The sequence below is a fragment of the Oryzias latipes genome, chromosome 12, assembly GCF_002234675.1.
Source record: "Oryzias latipes chromosome 12, ASM223467v1".
NCBI classification, from domain to species: Eukaryota; Metazoa; Chordata; class Actinopteri; order Beloniformes; family Adrianichthyidae; genus Oryzias; species Oryzias latipes.
This window is the reverse complement of record NC_019870.2, coordinates 2,520,340-2,539,340: the sequence shown is the minus strand read 5'-3', so window position 1 is coordinate 2,539,340 and position 19,001 is coordinate 2,520,340. Positions and strand designations below refer to the sequence as shown.

The following is a 19,001-nucleotide window of genomic DNA, read 5'->3' as shown; positions in this document are numbered from 1 at the left end:
CTGTAAGACTGGTTTATGCCACCTTCAATGTAAAATAAAGCTTTCAAAGAGGTTTAAAAATGGCCTCTTTGTCCATGTTAGTCGGTATCAGAATAAAATAATGATGTATATGCAGAAAATATCAATAAAAACTTTATAACGTTACAACAACATTTCTTTTTTTGTAAAATGTCTTCATTAAGCTACATCTGTTTAGGTTTTTTCCCGCAGTACAGGGTCCCTGAATGTCACTTCGGGAAAACACCACGGAAAGGTCCGGCGTTCCCGTGTTCACGCCGTCCACGGCGCCGAACTGGGACAAGGGCAGGCTTCGGGTGGAGTTGGACTCGCCTGTTGGGGTGAAAACAAAAACCAGTTGCATCTTTTGACACCCCAAACCACAGCACCTTCCAGCCTCCATGCCACACCCTGTGAAAACAGAAAGTCCTCATGAAACCGCTCTACCTGGACCCGGGAGGCGTTTGGCTGCTGCTGACGCCACGGAAACCCTTCCGGGTGACGTGGTTGAACGGTTCCGCCATCACCAGCGGAGTCGGTTTTCTCCGAAGAAACCAGGAGTTCGTCCATCAGCCGCTGCAGAGAAGATCCGGACAGATGACCTCCTCCCTGACGGGACGCACAAATAAAACTTCAATTTAAAGGTCGTGTCACAGTCGTTTTGTATGTTTTGCACATATTGGACAAATATAAATTGGTCATACATGAATATACGTGGAAAATGTGTTGTCTTTACGTGAAATGTTCACAGATGTATAACAAAAGAACCACGCTAAAACCAGAAGAAACCACGCAAAGAACACGTAAACAAACGTAGAACATGACTCGTGCGCGATTATTGTGCTGTTTATATGCAATTCATTAGTGATTCATGCATTAATTACATAATTGGAACATGATCTCTGAGCCGTGCACACACTATAAAAGTTATACATCGGTGGTTCATGCGTGAAAAGACGTTAGACGAGCGTGGAACGGTCGTGGAAAGACACAAATCCACGTATTCATTTTGCAAAAAATCACGCACAATTGTGGACGATTTACGAAACAATTGCGTGTAAACTACGTAACAGCTCAAAAATGAATGAACATAAGGACCCGTCGCCTGAAATCCTCAACGGACTTCTGAGCACGTCGACAGGCAAGAAACACGTATGACGTACATTGAAATTTCATACATGGAAAATCAGCAAAATGTGCATAAAAGATGTGAAAATGAGTGAATTTCCAGAAAGCAGCTTTTTCCACCTATTTTTTTCTTCACTTTTTCTGTTTTGAGTTTTTAAATCTTCCAAAAAGGAGACAGGTCCACAAATAAAATAATTACTTTGCTAAAAGTTGAGTAAACTCAGAAAAAACGATTTAATGTTAAAAAAACGTCTGAATTAGATGTAAGAGTAAAAGTATTTATACAGCGAAACAAATTAAATTCTTACTTTGTCGTCTACCCTGTCTTCAATTTTGAGATTTATTTCAAACGTGTAGAACAATAAAACATAGTCCAATAAAATAAAACACAAAATAAATAAAGTCAGACTGAACACAAAAAAATACATGTTTGAAAAGTTTATTTAAACCTATCACTATACTTTTCACATATTAGTCAATGTATATAAACAAATACACAAAAATACAATAAATACACAAAAATACAAGTAATAATAATTCAATTTAAACCAAACAGGATCTTCTGATTTCTATTTTTTAAGCTTTTTAACAAATTAGCTCTCCGTGTCAGCCTACTTTCACCACATGCAGCGTCTCAAAGTGTCAACGACACAACAGAGTGATCATCTTTAATGAAGGATTTGGGTTTTTCCACAATAAAAGCACATCTACATGCACAGTAAAAGACAATGATACAAATCTTTAGGTTTATGGTTCTGACCCTTTTATCAGATCACAAATGACTTAAATGTTTCAGTTTTTCTAAAACTCCTATCAAACGTTTAGAGTGAGTTGTGACGGGGATTTTGTGTCTCACCTGTGTCAGGTAAGGAGGATCCTGCACAGGTGGAGGCGTTTTCCCTCCCAGCGATGAAGGCGACTGATGGTTTACACATTTACACGTCGGCTCCCCGAGGCTGGGACACAAAAACATGTTACTTCTGTCAATTATATTGTCATGCTTTCAAACTTTTACTCGTTTTAAAATTTTTAGAAGAGCTCATTTGTAAAAATAACCGATGAAATGTCTTAAGTTTCTTCACAAAATCTGTGTTTGAGGTGAAAGAATGGAATGTTAAAGGACCCATTAATGACTGATTTACTTTAATTTTTAATTGTAAGTTTTTATGTAAAGACAATAAACGTATTTCTTTCCTTGTTTGTGGATTTTTCTCCATAGAATGGCAAAGGTTATCTATAAAAAGGCTTTTTTTCTACTTTCCGAGTCAAAGTGTGCCCGTTTCAGTTTAATTTCATTTAAGAGATGCTGAAAACAAAGCTCACAAAAACCTAAAGTTATCTTGGCTAAAAAGGTTCAGAGAGCTAAAAGAACAAAGTTAAAACTTTCAAATGGAAACTAAAAACAAAATTTGTTAATGGAAGCTAAAAATAAAGACATAAAACATCGCTGAAGAGTACTTAAATGCTCAAATTAAATCATGAAACTGTTGATTAAAGTGCTACATCAATTAAAAAACATTATAAATGCTGCAGAATGCCAACAATAAATGACAATAAGCTGCTAAACGTAGCTCCGTTACAGGTTTTATCAGCTAAACAAACTAAAAGAGTATCGAGAAAAGCATTGAAAATATAAATAAAAAGTTAAATTTACCGTACTGTTAAAAAAACGTCTGTTCTAAACTAATTAAAATAAACGTATGACGTCAAATATAGTATTTGCCCGTCATCATCAGGAAATGCCACAAGAACTCGTTAAAAGCAGTTTTTTTTTTAAAAAGCTGAACCGCTATAGATGCTAAAATTACCTCAAGCATTTGACACAAAAAAGCAGCAAATCAAGAACGATCACAGGATTTTATGAAAAGGAAATCAATAAGCCGTTCCTGCAGATCAAATGCATTATTAGCTAAATAAGGTGGATGCAGAAAAAAACACAAAGGATTTAAAGCTTCCTCTGATTTTAGCTGTGGACTTAAAAAAAACAAAAGCCAAAATTTATAGCAGAAATCATTTGAATGTTTTGACTTTGGATGCATTTTATTCTAAAAACTCTTCAGACATAGTTGCGTCTTAATCGTCTTCTCATCTGGATGCTAGTTGAGGTTATTTCAACCTAAAAGAGAATTTGCTTCATCTGCGGGTTACTGTGTAGCGTGAAACCTCACGCCGTCTGCCGTTTTGCTTCACCTCTCACTGGTCTTCTGCCTCAGAGCTTCGGGAGCTCTTCCCTGGTTCAGATGTAGAAGCTGCAGCTCCTGCCTCTGATTTTCACACACCTGGACAATGCAAACAAAAAAAAATGTTGTTACGGAGCCCCTAAAAAATATTGAAGGAGAAAAAAAATTCAAATAGAGTTAAAGTAAAATATGTCCAACACAAGAGGCCTTCAGCTCTCATCTGTCTGCCCAGCTGTTGGACAGGACAATTAAAAAAAAAAAAATTTCAACAAAAAAAACAGACAACTAACAGGTGTGCACCAGTTACTAACAGGTGCGTAGTAGGAACTGGTTCGCACCAGTTAGTAACTGGTTCCCACCTGCTACAGGTGTGCACCAGTTACTAACAGGTGCGTAGTAGGAACTGGTTCGCACCAGTTAGTAACTGGTTCCCACCTGCTACAGGTGTGCACCAGTTACTAACAGGTGCGTAGTAGGAACTGGTTCGCACCAGTTAGTAACTGGTTCCCACCTGCTACAGGTGTGCACCAGTTACTAACAGGTGCGTAGTAGGAACTGGTTCGCACCAGTTAGTAACTGGTTCCCACCTGCTACAGGTGTGCACCAGTTACTAACAGGTATGCAGTAGGAACTGGTTCACATGTAGCAGGTGGGAACTGGTTCCCACCTGCTACAGGTGTGCACCAGTAACTAACAGGTATGCAGTAGGAACTGGTTCACATGTAGCAGGTCGGAACTGGTTCCCACGCACCTGTTACTAACTGGTGTGCACCAGTTAGTAACTGGTTCCCACCTGCTACAGGTGTGCACCAGTTACTAACAGGTGCGCAGTAGGAACTGGTCCGCACCAGTTAGTAACTGGTGGGAACCAGCAGGTGGGAACCAGTTACTAACTGGTGGGAACCAGTTCCTACTGCGCACCTGTTAGTAACTGGTACACATGTAGCAGGTAGGAACTGGTGCCCACCTGCTACAGGTGGGCACCAGTTACTAACAGGTGCGCAGAAGGAACTGGTTCCCACCTGCTACAGGTGGGCACCAGTTAGCAACACACCTTTTTTTTAATTACTTTAATTTTTCTTCTTGAATGTCCCTTTGGGGGCTCCGTAGGCTGCTTTTGGTTTGTGCAAGGAGAATCTTTTGGGAACATTTCCTGACTGTGGTGCTCAAACCTGTCAAAGGTGTTTTTTTTTAGGAACAAATCAGATGTTTTCTTCATGAATGTGTCATGACGGGATAATAATGGATGATTTTAACTGAAACTTTTGAACAACGTTGACTTTCTTTTTCAGAAAGTTTAGAGTAAAATCAAAACAATATCTAAGCCATCCAAAATGAGTTGAGCTAACTTTTAACCGCCTCTGTCCGTGACACAGACTGGAGCAGCAGAAGACCTGCAGGCAGGAAAAATGCTGCTGAACCAGAATTTCCCCTCAGACACGGGAATGAGGAATGAGGAAGCCGCCCTGTGGCCTGATGCGGGACATCTCCTTTGTTTTAAAGTGAATTAGGAAGCTGATTGTTTCTGATAGTGTGTTTTCGTGCGTCTTCTGTTAATGGGTTACCTGCCTGAGGCAGTGGAGTTCTGCCATGATGCGCTCCTGTTTGGACCGGCACAGATCCAGCAGCTCATCTTTCCAGCTGTCGCCCTCTCCTGGTGAAAACAGGCACAACAGTTCCCTTCAGATTTAGGCAGAGAAGGACCTGTTCCGTGAGTCCCATATCCACCTGTCCACCTTGATAATCTGACAAAAGTCCCTCTAAAAACAGTTCTGTCTTTTCTCTGAATGGATCAATGTTTTGGGAAGGAAACGCCTCATTAAGACACACAGTCTGTACGGTTTTTTTCTGATTTTCTCTGTTTTAGAGCCGTTTCCTGATGGGATAAAGCATAACGTTCTGACCCTGTTGCCTTTTTTACAGTTGGAAAAAAGATAGTTTAGTTTTTTATAAAATAAGGGTTAATGTGTGCACATTGGTGGTCACTTTGTATTAGCTGGTTGTTCCCCACACTAGTAGTAATGGTTTGGGAGGGAGCACGTGATGCTGTAGTATCGCGAGAGCCGACGAGAGGAGTGTGGTGAGTTTACTTGGCGGCGCGTAAGTTGTGAACAAACATTTTTGATTTATTTAATTACACCGCCATATTTAAATAATCCAGAAAGTTTAAAAAATAAAAATCTGAAAAAGTTTGTCAAGCATTTGCCAGCCTGGATGACCTGGAGGACCTGGAGGATCTGGAGAATTACATCGACGAGTGTTTCAATACCTGCCTCATGAAGAAATCCAACACCGCCACTCCGTCCACCAAACGCAACCGTCCCGAAGACTCCCCGGGGGCTGCCTCCTCCCCAGGCAGCAACATGAGTGATATCCTGGATTCAATTGATAAAAGGCTCTCCAGCCTTGATTGCCGTTTAAATCTGCTGGAGATCCTCCATAAGGAATTCCAAGGTCTGCGAGAGTCTCTGGAGTTCAGCCAACAGCAGGTGCAGGAGCTCGCAGCGGAGAACCAGGCCCTCAGAGAGACCGTGAAGATCTTGGGCCACGACACCGCCCGTCTCTCTGAGGAAAACCGATCCATCAAGGAAACCCTCCTGGATCTTCAGGCGAGGAGCATGAGGGACAATCTAGTGTTCGCAGGGATTCCAGAAGAGGCAGGGGAAGTCCCGGAGAACATTGTTAAGTCCTTTATAGAGGTCCACCTGAAACTCCCCAAGGAAGAAGTCCAGAAGATCTCCTTCCACAGGGTTCACCGGCTCGGAGGAAAGAGGCCGGACAATCAGCGTCCCCGTCCTATTGTTGCTAAATTTGAACATTATAAACAAAAGGTGCTGGTAAAAAGCAGAGGGCGAGAGCTGAAAGACACACAATACAGCGTGAATGATCAGTTTCCAGGCGAGATCCTCCGCCGGCGGAAAATCCTCTTCCCGCTGAGGAGGAAGCACCTGTCTGCTGGAGCACGCGCGGTGGTTGCCGTTGATAAACTTTTTGTGAATGGCAAGCTGTTCCGGGACCCAGAGGTAACACCCTGGCTGTGCTGAAGGCTTTCAGAGGCGCACTGACATCTGCGCTGCCCAGAAGAAACCCGCAAACTTATTTAACTAGGAAATAATCGGATCATCAATAATCCACACCTCTCAGGAAAAGTGTTTTTTCTTTCTCTCACATTCATGTTTCTGTTGTTGTTTCGTTGTTTTTGTTTTTTCTCTTTCCCTCTCTCTTTTCTCTTGTCCCCCCCCCCTTCCCATCTCCTCATATGTGAATCAGGTAAAGTCAACGCAACCACGGTGAGTATTTATTTATGCACGGAACGGGCGCGCGCGCATACTAGCGCACATAAGAGCATGCTCACGCGATCCCGCACACACACGTTGATAAACTGCAAAAACCTCACTTAGGCTCACACAGGACGCACATAACATGCAGCTCATAGCCAAGACACGTTCACCCACAACGCATAGCGCTTGTCAGTGTAGCAGGTACGCACAGCGGGCACGCGCACACGGACGGGCACACGCACTATTTAGCCTTGCACTCTCCCGGTTAGAACAGCTATGAACAGTCTTAACATCGTTAGCTGGAATGTGCGTGGACTTGGTTCTGGGCCAAAGAGATTGAAAGTGTTAAATCACCTGAATGATCTTAAAGCAGATATAGCTCTGCTGCAGGAGACCCATTTATCTTTATCAGCTGGTCATCTCCTGTGCTGTTCCCAGTATCCAGCTATGTATTCTGCCAGTTTCAACTCCAAACAAAGAGGGGTTGCAGTTTTGATTAATAAAAATGTTACATTTACTCATAAGGATACAGTTACTGACCCAGAAGGCAGATTTGTAATCATTAATATATCCATTCAGAATAAAGACTTTTGCATCGCCAGCATCTATGGTCCTAATGTTGACGACTCTTCCTTCTTTCACAGATTCTTCACCTCACTCTCAGTTCACTCTGACTCCACAATCATTATAGGAGGAGACGTCAACCTTGTTTTGGACCCTGAACTTGACAGACTCAGCACAGCAGCAAACCAGCGTACATGGCAGTCTGCAAGTATTCTAAAGCAGTACATGAATGATCTGGGTCTCTGCGACGCTTGGCGCTCATGTCATCCAAGCACTAAGGGGTTCACCTTTTTTTCTCCAGTTCACCATTCACAATCTCGTTTAGATTATTTATTAGTCAGTAACTCCCTTTTGAAAGAAATTAAAAGTTCCAACATTCATCCAATTATTATCAGTGACCATGCACCAGTTTCTGTTACTATTTCAAGGGAAGTACCCAGACCCTCGGGTTCAACCTGGAGGTTTAATACGTCTCTGTTAAAAGACCAGGAATTTATTGAATTCTTTAAAAAAGAGTGGGCAACCTTCTTAGAATTCAACGATACTTCTGAAATATCACCAAGTATTCTTTGGGAAGCAGCAAAAGCAGTCATGAGAGGGAAAATCATCTCTTATTCAACGCATAAAAAACGCAAGGAGAAAGCAGATTTATTAGAATTAGGAAATAAAATAAAAACTCTGGAGACTGCTTATGCTGCTTCTGCACAGGAACACATACTGGGGGACCTGAAAAATTTAAAGCTGCAGTTAAATGACATCATCAATAAACAAACACAATTCCAGATACAAAGGCTTCGACTGGAAAGATATGAAAACTCAAATAAATCTGGCAAATTTCTAGCTAATCAGCTTAAAATTAATAAAGAAAAATCAACAATCACTTCGATTATGGACCAAACAGGGAATGTCACCCATGACCCGGTAAAAATTAATAATGCGTTTAAAGACTTTTATCAAAACTTATACACTCCACAGATCAATCCATCAGAACAAAGCATCAACTCATTTCTCAACAATATAAACCTGCCCAGGTTAAACGAAGATCAAATCACAAATTTAGACTCTCCGCTCTCGTTGTCTGAGCTTCATGAAGCTCTGTTACTTATGCCTAACAGCAAAGCACCAGGACCCGACGGCTTTCCTGCAGAGTTTTATAAGGAATTCTGGGAACAACTGGCACCAACGTTTTATAAAACGGTAAAATTTATCAATGAAAGCCAATCTCTACCACCTAACATGAACTCTGCCAACATTATCCTTCTTCTAAAACCAGACAAAGACCCCACGAGTCCTTCAAGCTATCGCCCTATTTCTTTAATTAATGCAGATGTAAAAATTATCTGCAAAGCACTAGCACAGAGAATAGAAAAAGTCACTCCTCACATAATTGACTTTGATCAAACTGGATTCATCAAAGGCAGACACTCGGATGACAATGTCCGCAGACTCGTTAACATAATAGACTTTGCCACCATCAAAAACCAGGAAATGACTATACTATCACTGGATGCTGAAAAAGCCTTTGATAGAGTAAATTGGAAGTTCCTCATTGCTGCCCTCCATAAGTTTGGGTTTGGAGAATCATTCATCAATTGGATCAAAATATTATATCACAACCCCAATGCATCAGTTAGAACTAATAAACAGACTTCCAACAGGTTTTTTCTTGGAAGAGGAACTAGACAGGGTTGCCCACTCTCCCCCTCTCTTTTTGCAATATTTATCGAGCCTCTAGCTGCAGCAATAAGACAGAATGAGAGTATTAAAGGAATTAAAACCAAACACAGCCATCATAAAATTAGTCTCTATGCAGATGACATATTACTGTTTTTAAGTAATATACATTCTGTAAATGAAACGGCAACAATCATTAATGAATTCTCTTCTATATCAGACTATTCCATTAATTGGAATAAATCTGTTTTATTACCACTGAACAGTAATGCGGAGCAAGGACTCACAATACCAGTTAAATCAGGCAATATAAAATATCTAGGTATTTATTTTTCCCCCAAAATATCAGAACTGGTGCTGCTAAACTACACCCCATTACTGAAAAACATACAGGACGACCTAACACGCTGGACCAACCTGCCTTTGTCCCTTATGGGCAAGGTAGCCACGGTTAAAATGAAAATCTTACCCAAAGTTAATTATCTCTTCTCAATGATTCCCACACAACCGCCATTAAAATGGTTCAAAACATTAGACTCATCCATATCAAGCTTTCTATGGAACAATAAACCTGCAAGAATTAGTCTAAAAACTTTAAAATCTGCAAAAAGCTGTGGAGGATTAGAATTACCTAACTTCCACAATTACTTTCTTGCAAATAGATTACAATACATCTTAAAATGGTTAAAAAATAATCCAGAAACCAACTCATGGTTAGACTTGGAACAGGCGTTATGTGGAAAGATCAACCTGTCAGATCTTCCATTTATTAGTCAAATAGTTAAAAAACAGGATTGTTTCAAAAGTATTAATATAAATGCCACTTTAACAGCCTGGTGGGAATTTCTCAAAATATCAAAATCATCAATTCAACCGTGCAAAATGACACCCATCTGGAACAACCCAGACATCCTCATAAACAAAAAAATTATCCACTTCCCAGCTTGGCAAGCAGGGGGCATAAAACAACTAGAGCACATAATTATTGATAGAAGATTCATAACTCCCCAGGAACTTCAAGACAAACATGGAATATATAACTTCTTGGAATATCAGCAACTTAAATCAATTATTACTAAAAAGTTTAAATACAGAGACAACGATTTAAAGCTACCAGATGTAGTTACCACTCTGATCAATTTATCAATGAATAAAACTCTCTCCAAAATATACAAACTTTTATGTAATTTAGATAACAATATTTCACTTCCGACAACAAAATGGGATGCGGATTTGAGCATCAGCACAGATGAAAGTTTTTGGTCAGAACTTTGTCTAAACACCTTTAAAATGACAAAAAATCCAAATCTGCAGCTAATCCATTTCAAAACTCTTCACAGAATTTACTACACTGGACAGAGGATGTTCAAGATGGGTCTCAGTAACTCAGACATTTGTCAGCACTGTGACAGTAATCTACCCGACAATTACATGCATGCACTATGGTTCTGCACGCCTGTCCAGGCTCTCTGGCAGCAGGTATGTGCCGATCTATCAGTCTGGCTTAAGGTTTCAATCACAGCTTCACCGTCACTTTGTGTGCTTGGTGACATGAGTGCCATCGATGTAGAAGGAGGATTAGGCTCTATCATTTTCATAACTCTTTGCATTGCTAAAAAAACTATTTTAATAAATTGGAAAAGCAAAAAAAATATAAATATAAGTCAACACAGAAATCTGCTGCTTGATCATATCAGCTTGGAAAAAATGTCAGCCCAAAGTTCAAGTAACTTTGAAAGAATTCGGTCTCTCTGGTCTCCCATAGCTAACTCCGTGACTTAGGGGGTGGGGGGGCATGGTCGTCGCTGCTCCTTGCCCTTCTGCCGTGGGCCGGGGTGGGGGTCGGGGCCTCCGGTGCCTGGCCGGGGGTGGTGGGGGCTCCGTTGGTCGGGGGGTCGGGTCCGGCGCCTGGGTGGGGCGGCCTGGGGCGCTGCGTGGTCCTCTGGGCTTGGGTGTGGGGGTGCGTGGTGGGGGGGGTGGGGTGGTGGTCTGGCTTGGCTTGGGGGGGTGGTCCCTTTGCCTGTGCTGGGGGGGGTTGGCGGGGGGCGCTGCTCGGGGGGGGGGCCCACCGGCGCTGGATGGGCTTCCCGTCTACACCTGGGGCTGGGATCGGCCCTTCCCTGGCTCTGGGGCGGGACGGGACAACCCTCTTGGGGCCCCCGGTCGCTCTGGGTGTCATCCGCTTCGGCTGCGGGGTCTGGGGGTGGGGTGGGATGGGGGTCTTGTCGGCCCTGTCCTGTGGGGGGGCATTCTGGGGGAGGGGGGGGGCTACTATTGGTACGGGGCAGGGGGGGTTGACGGGTCGGGGTCTCCGCTGAGGCCATCGGCGGTTTCCCCGGCCGGTTGGCTGCCTCGGTCCCGTCGAGGCCTGACCAGAGCTCTTCTAGGGCCGGCGTTTGGGGGTGGGGGCCTGGGCTTGCTCCGGGGGGGGCCGGCGCTTTCTGGCTCCCCTCTCTCTGTGTGGGGGTGGTGGTGCTGGGCCTGGGGTGTCTGCGCCTCCGGGGGTGGGGCCCCGGGGCTGGGTGGGCCTGGCCCCCTTGCTGGGGGGGGGGGGGGGCGGGGGACGGCTGTTTGACCACCGGGGGACAGTCTATCATCTGTCCCCAACTTACCCCCTTCCTCATATAACCTCATAATAGGGTGAGGGGGTGGGGGGCTTAGCCTGCGATGAGCCTTGGGGGGGGGGTTTAGTAGGCAGTGACCCCCCTCCTGTGGTTGCCGTATGGAGTGGGCCCCCCCTCTTTCGGTTTTATTTGCACCTTAGACATGTAGGGCCCTTGGTAGGGGGGGTGCTTGGACATCACTGCCAGCAAGCAGCGGATGTCCTCCTAGCACCCTACCCGCCAATTTTAATCGCACCCCCCTTAGTACACACACCCCTCCCCCCTCAATATATACATCCCAACATAAACACACACACATGCACACACACACTCTCTCAAACACACATACACGCACACACATTTTGCAAGGAAGGTGGGACCTAGGACCATCTGTCCCCTGCCTCTTCCCTGGTGGGGGGTACGGGCCCCTTTGCAACGGCGGCTGTGTCCCCGGGTGCTGGCTTCCTGGGCCCGGCGGTGCTCTCTCCGCGCGGTGGGGGGGTTCACATTACATCTGAGCCGGGGGTGTTCGTGTCCCTGGGGGGTGGGTTCTGGTCCTTGCTCCTGAGTGCTGGGCCCCGCCAAATTTCCAACTGTGGCCGAGCCTGGTCGGGCCATATTTACAACACCCCTTGTGGGCCCTCTTTTTTCCCCGGGGTTCCCCCCTCCTGGGCGGGGGCGGCGGGCCCCTGCCTCGCTCCTCCCTGGACCAACCGTGGGCCGGGCGGATGGCTGCCTGGAGTGCGGAGTGGGTCTCCCTTGGGGGGTCCTGGCCCGTACCTGGGGTTGGGGCGGGGGGATGCCCGGAACTCCTGGGTGGTGGTGGGGTGCTCGTCTGGGGCTGTGGGCGTCCTTCTCCGGTGGGGCCCTGCGTTGGGTTCTCCCGGCGCGGCGGGGGGGCTGCTCTCCTGGTTGGGCTGGGGCGGCGCCCTCTTTCCCTCCATGCCTCCCTGCTCTCTGGCTCTGGGGGCCTTGCGGCGGCCCTGCTGGCCCTGGCCTGGGTGGCGGGCTTGGTCGCCCGGGCGGCGGTTGTTCCCTGCCGGTTCCCGTGTGGTGTTGGGGGGAATCCGGCTGCCGCTGCTGGTGCGGTGGGGGTCTTGGGGTGGGGATGGCTGGGCACTCTCCCTCCTTCTTTTCACGTTCCACCATCCATTTTAGAAGAACATAAACACTCACCTGAGCACAGGTGTTGGCTCAACAGACTGAATGACTGAAATATTTCACACTAGTTGGTTTTAAGGCATAAGTATGCGTGTGAACACTATCTGTTTTGTGTACATGTCGACAGGTGGACATTTTTGCAACTAACAGGTGTGTTTATAACATTTGAGTGTGTGTGTGGACAGGCTCCGCCCTTTTTTTTTTTTTTTTTTTTTTTTACATTTGAACCTTACCATAATGATTAACAACCAGTAAACTTGTTGCTTTATGCTGCTTCATGGTCTTATCCCCCTTCCCCTCCTATTATCACCCCCTACCCCCCCTCTCTCTAACGTCCCTCTTTCTTCTTCCCCTCTTTCCTTTTCCGTCCGGTCCAACACCAAAGATTTTCAGACATGTTTGAAATTAATAAAGTTTGGCCTCAATTACAAAAGGGGTTTATTCAGACATACCTTTGGTTTGTCTGAAGATTAATAACCCCTCTTGTTAAAGTAAAATATGTCCAACCCAAGAGGCCCTCAGCTCTCATGTGTCTGCCTAGCTGTTGGACAGGACAAGTTAAAAAAAAAAAAAAAAAAAAAAAAAAAGTAATGGTTTGCTTTAGCATAAAATGTCCACCATGTTACTTTTTTCGACCATGTAGTGTATTTATTATTCATTTGATAAGGATTTATTGGTTAATGCCCAGTTTAGATGTTCCATTAATATCATAACTATTGTTCTACCACACAGTAGAAGCAAAGTCCCCATAAACTTTGTGTGCAAACCCGGAGTCAGACCTGCAGCTGACTTTAGACGACAGACGCATCACAGGAGTCAGGACTGGGTTTGTTTACCGCTGAGAGCCACGTCTCTGTGAAGAAGCTGCAGCTCCTGCTTCAGTCGGATGATCTCCTCTCTCTGCGTGCTGCTCTGCACCGCCTGCTGCTGCACCTGATCTGTTCACATGTGCAAGAAACACTCTAACCATCACTCTGATCTCAATCCAGACTTCAAATCTAAGAATATAAAGGGTTTGTTTAGCTCAGGTCTTAAGTCTTTAGAAAGATCAAACTGATTAGTATTTATGTTATTCTTTCTATTATGATAAATACAAATAAAGTATTGTTTTTGGTGTCAATAAATTATAAACATATAGAGAAATTACACTTTTTTTTACGTTTATACCTTTTGAAAGAGGTTGATATGAGTTCCTTTCAAAATAAAAGCCCCCCTAGTACCATGTAGGATCATTTCAAAGCAGCACATGTAGTAGTGGGGGAAAAATAATAATGCCCCGTGTGTTTTACTGTAGTTGGTGCACCTCAGCTAGAAACTGAAGAGTAAGTGACCCTTACTGCAGTTTGGAAATCCTTGAAATCTCCTATGGAGTAATATTTATGCCACCACGTTGCAAACAAAACTTTCTACGTTGCAAATGAAAATATTAAATTTTGGCTTTCAAATACTTTTATGTTTGCTTTCAATTTTTATTCTTGCTTTCAAAAATGTACTTTTTGTATGTATTCTGGGTTTTACTCTGAAAGAAACGCCCCTGAATGGTTGAAAACGGCAGATTCCCGTTCGAACTGAACCGATACAAAGTCCATGTCTGCCTCTGAGCACAACGCCAGACAGAGACCCCTGATTGGTTAGAATCCGGACCAATCAGCAGCTGTTTGATGGCAGCTTTGTCACGCTAAACTGAAACTTACGAGACCAAAAATAGGAAAACAACGCAAAAATATTTTTCCTAATATCTTAAGCAAAAAAAATTTTGAGAAGAAAAACAAATTTAAAGCACAGATAAAGTATTTGAAAGCAAATATTTAATACTATCATTTGCTACTTAGAATGTTTTGTTTGCAACGTGTTGGCATAAATATCCCGCCATAATCTCCAACAATAGGAAATCCTCCTTATTATCCGGCGCCCTGTGTGAGCATTCTGGTTGTGTCCGTACATTCATGCCAAATTTGGTTCTTGTGCCAAAAAAATGCCCAATTTGTCTGAAATATCAACCAAACCGGCTCCACTATCTGTTACACCACGGAGACGGGAGTCGGGTACCTTTGAGCCATGAGGCTTCGTGTTTGGCTTCTTTGGAACGCCGTTTGTGGTCGTCCATGTCTCTCAGGAGTCTGCTCTCCTGCGAGCGGCTCTCTGTCAGGAGCGCCTCCACGTCTCGAAGGCGTCCAGAGAGGCTCAGGATCTGGGCCGCGGCCTCCGTCGCATCTTTCTCCTGGCGGATAAAAACACCACTCAGACGCACATGGGAGCTTCAGACGGATCCCAACCGAAGGTCTCATCCGGTCACCTTCAGTCTGAGCATGGAGCTCAGCTCCTCCTCTCTGGCCTGCAGGGAGCCCACCTGGGTGGACAGCGCCGTGACGGTGGAGCTGAGACTCTGGTTCTTCTCCTGGAATATGAGCAGAAGAACTGTTGCTGATGCTGTTGACATCAACCCATCTGACAAAAGAAATGTCTACGGCCGATGCGTTGGAGAGAAAAACCTCAGAGGGTCGATTGGAGCCGCTACCTCACAGTCCCGACATCTGTCTCTGATGACCCTCTGCTCCTGCTGGAGACCACAGAGCTGCTGCCTGGCCGCGCTCAGCTCCTTCTGGGCCTCCTCTTCTCGGCTTTCCACGGCCAGCATGCGCGTGGTCACGGCTCCGATCAGCTCGTTCCGTTTCTGCACCTCCTCTGTGCCAACACGGAAGAGCAAAAAGAACTTCAACAAGGGAGGAGAGGATTCTCAGTGGAGTTTGCATGTTCTCCCCGTGCATGCTACATAGATTCATGCATGGGTGTGTGATTTGTTGCCCTGCGACAGACTGGCGACCTGGTTACCCACGAGTGACCGGGATAGGCTCTGTTAGCCCCGTGACCCAGAAAGGGACAAAACGGGTTTACAAGACGAATGATGACCTTCCCTGAATTAAAAAGGACGCCATCCAGACGTCACCACCAAATCAAAGTTCAACCTGGTTTGACTGGCAATGGCTTCACGTTTTGTGCGCAGAGGCCAAAAACAGTCGTAGAAACTTGTTTTTAACAACACCGGAACCGCAGGTGAAGCTCAAAACGCACATTTGCACGTGTTTAGATAGACTTTTTATTGGGTTGAACGTACACTCCCAACACCGGTGGGAAGCTTCAAGAGGAGCGCAGGTCTTGCCGTCCCCTTGGCTCGTACACCTCAAGGCGACGTCACAAAAATGGAACGTACCATCGTCGTGTGTGAGGTATTGAGGTGTATTTGTAAGGTTAATGGAAGTTGCACACACTTATGATGCTTTTGTGCAGTGTACTTACGCCACACTCTAGTTGTTAAGTAAGGTGCGAATACTGGCTCTTTACTGACCAAGGGGAAAATGCGCTTGCACAAGGTGTGCACATGATATGCAAGTGCCCATAAGTTACAAAACACATACAACATGCCTGTGTCTCACCCTTATGTGCTGTATAAGTGCTCACTACAACCTGTTGCCTGCTGCATGTCCTTAGAACAAAATGTGCAAGAACCTTTTTCTCTCTATGGGTTCATCAAGAGCACTACGACCTTGATATATTATGTGCGGGACACCTGCGTGACCGTTTATCCACCCCCAGACAACCCGTATCCACCCCTAACGACGGTTGGCACTACGGCCTAAAAGACAGTACAAACACGATGACGTTGGGGTGGAATTGGAACCCTCACCATGTAGTCGTGCACACCTCTGCTCTAACATCCGCACCGTCTGCCGGTCTTGTTCCCAGACCTGATGCTGTTTGTGATGGGAGGTTGCCATGGCGTTCAGCTCCACCTCTCTGTCCTTCAGCTCCTCCATCAGCAGCTGGATCTCCCTCCTCTGCCTCTGGATGGTGGAGCCGCTCAGATCGTTCACGGGGAGCTTTGGGACCCAAAAGAAACAGGACAGTTTCAGAGTAAAATCAAGGAATTGGTTTTGTCTTTTAGTCATCTCAACTCAAATTCTTAGCAAACCAGGTCAGATAAAGTCAGCAGATCTGAATCAGCCTGAAATGTTTGACTGATATGCAGTCAGGTCTGATCTTACCTTTGTTTCTTGCAAACTATAAAGACTGTGAGAGTCCGGTGGATCCAAAGAAGAGCCTCTGAACCCAGGGTTTGTACTTCTGTCCATCGGCCCTGACGGCTGACCGGACCCAACGCTCCTCTGAAAAAGTATGTTTGTGCAAATTAAGATATTGAATTCAAATGTTTTTAAGGCCCCTGGAGAAATGTTTGAAACTTCAGACCTCTTCCAGTTTGAGGAGAGAGTCACTGACCTGTTTGACAGGAGTGCTGTGCCAAAGCTGAGCGGCGACGTCTGAAACAGTCATGACTGGATGGTCAGTTTCTGAAGCTCCTCCCCCATCAGAGCTGTTCTTCAAAACCTTGGACTGTTTATCTTAGGAAGTGAACTGAGTGGCCCCTCCCCTTTGCCGTTCCAAATAACAAGTTCCAGCTGGCTCCCAGAAGCCAAAATCTTTTAGACTTCTATTGAGAACTAAAAGTAGGCGGAGCCTGCTGGCCCCCCACGGCCAAAACATTTGATTGACAGATTATGTGTAGCTGCTTAAGAGTGGTAGGGGTGTGCCCTCCAACAAGCTCACTTCTGACTGGTTGCCATAGAAATGCTGGCTCTGACCCCTGAGTGACTAAATGTGATGTCATCCATAGAAAATTGTTACTTCCACCTTCAGCAACCTGCGTCCATTTCAGCAGCGATTTTACAATAGTGGCGCCACCGTGTCGGAGCCGGAAATTATCAGTAAAGCAGTGATTGGTTTGAGTGGGTCTGAGTCAACGTTCCTATGGCAACCACTCTCGCCAATCAGGCGTGAGCTTGTTGGGAGTCCACTTAAAAGTGAAAAAACAAGAATGTTCAGTCTGACCAATAGAATGACTGAGAACGGTAACAGTTGATTAATTCTCTATAGAAGTCTAGGGGATTTGGGCTTCTTGGAGCCAGCGGCTACTTCCTGTTTGGAACGCGAGGGGCGGGGTCACTCAGTCCAGTTCTCATATACCACAGGTCTGCAACCTGAGGCTCTGGAGCCACTAGTAACTCTATTATTCCTGCATCGTGGCCTTTTGATTTTGATGAAAACTGCAAACAATTTGAAATAAGTGATGGGTTTGTGGTTCAGGAATGATAGTAAAGTGTTTAATCAACTGATTTATTCTTAGAATGAGCTAAAAGCTCAAATTGTTATCATCTGCTGCACAACAGTGTGTAGTTGCTGTTCTAAACTGTATAATTACATTTACATGTTTAGATCTTTTTAAAAGGGGTTCTACACAGAGGTTGTCCAGTTTAATTTTGCCAATATAAGGAAAAAAGGATGAAGAAACCCCAAAGTCACCATGTTTGATCTTCTCATATTTTTGCACCAGGACATTTGACACCGGATGTGCTTTAATTTGAAAGGAACTTGAACGTTACTGCTGTCAAGTTAAAGTTAGAGGAAAAACAAATGACCGTGATAAATAAGTTGTTGTGAATGTTTCAAAGCTACACGTTATAAATGAGGGCTTTAATGCCACAAAGACATAAATGAAGTGTATTTTTCCAAACACTGAGGTTGAACTGGGTTAAAAACTGGACCAAATGTCTCTTAGTGTTAGAGATTGCAGACCTCTGTGATATACAGTCAACATTCATAACTAACCCGATAGAAACTGTTTTACCCTTTGACCAGAGGGAGCGGACTGCCTTTCCTTCTGAAGGTTTTCCTCTGTCAGCCATCACTTCCGTCCGTTTTCCCTCTTTTTCACCGAATTCAGCGTCCGCGTGCGACCTCACATCCAGCCTTCCTTCCCGCTCTTGTTTCAACTATTTAAAATACTTTTCTAAATAGTCCAACTATGTTAAAAAACTTCCCACAGCAAAGAATGAAGTTATTTGTCCTTCACCGGCTCCAGCTGCTCATCTTCACTTGATTTTCTAAAAGAGTCACGAAAAAAAGGGAAAAGAAGAAAAGACAATTTCATGGAGATTTAAAAAAAAAAAGAACGTTTGACGTCATCAGCGGAAACAAAACATTTATTTTCGAAATAAGAGAACACTTCTTCCAAAATGAAGTAAAAAAATGAATGATGAAAATAGAAAAGTGATCTTTACACCAATGGTAACCCCGTGTTTCTTAAAACCATTACTACAAAAATACTTCAAAATTACACCGACCGGATTTGACCCGGCCTCACCTGCTGAGCAGCACTGGATTTTTTATAAACAATGATTTGAACAGGGACAATACCCATAATTAACATTTCTGTTCACTGTTATCTGCAAAAGATCATTTTCAACTCTGAGCAAGGTGAGGTTCTCCAACAATAAACAAAAAATGACATAAAATCTGTCAATCTGTTTTAATTTTCTGAAATAAAAAGTTTGTAACAAAACATTAATAAATAATGACAC

At 44.4% G+C, this 19,001-nt stretch overlaps 1 protein-coding gene across 1 annotated transcript; it reads right to left on the bottom strand.

Moving 5' to 3' along the window:
• Nucleotides 1-119: 119 nt before the first annotated feature.
• ccdc62 (coiled-coil domain containing 62) lies at nt 120-18,595 on the bottom strand. Its single transcript, XM_004074480.4, has 13 exons — nt 18,269-18,595; nt 16,864-16,904; nt 16,632-16,751; nt 16,274-16,466; nt 15,107-15,273; nt 14,885-14,986; nt 14,638-14,809; nt 13,425-13,526; nt 4,871-4,959; nt 3,316-3,404; nt 1,982-2,081; nt 445-606; nt 120-330 (listed from the first exon to the last, which is right to left on the bottom strand). The coding sequence occupies exons 1-13, from the start codon at nt 18,324-18,326 to the stop codon at nt 271-273; spliced, it is 1,455 nt and encodes a 484-aa protein (XP_004074528.1). The 5' UTR covers nt 18,327-18,595; the 3' UTR covers nt 120-270.
• Nucleotides 18,596-19,001: the final 406 nt, after the last annotated feature.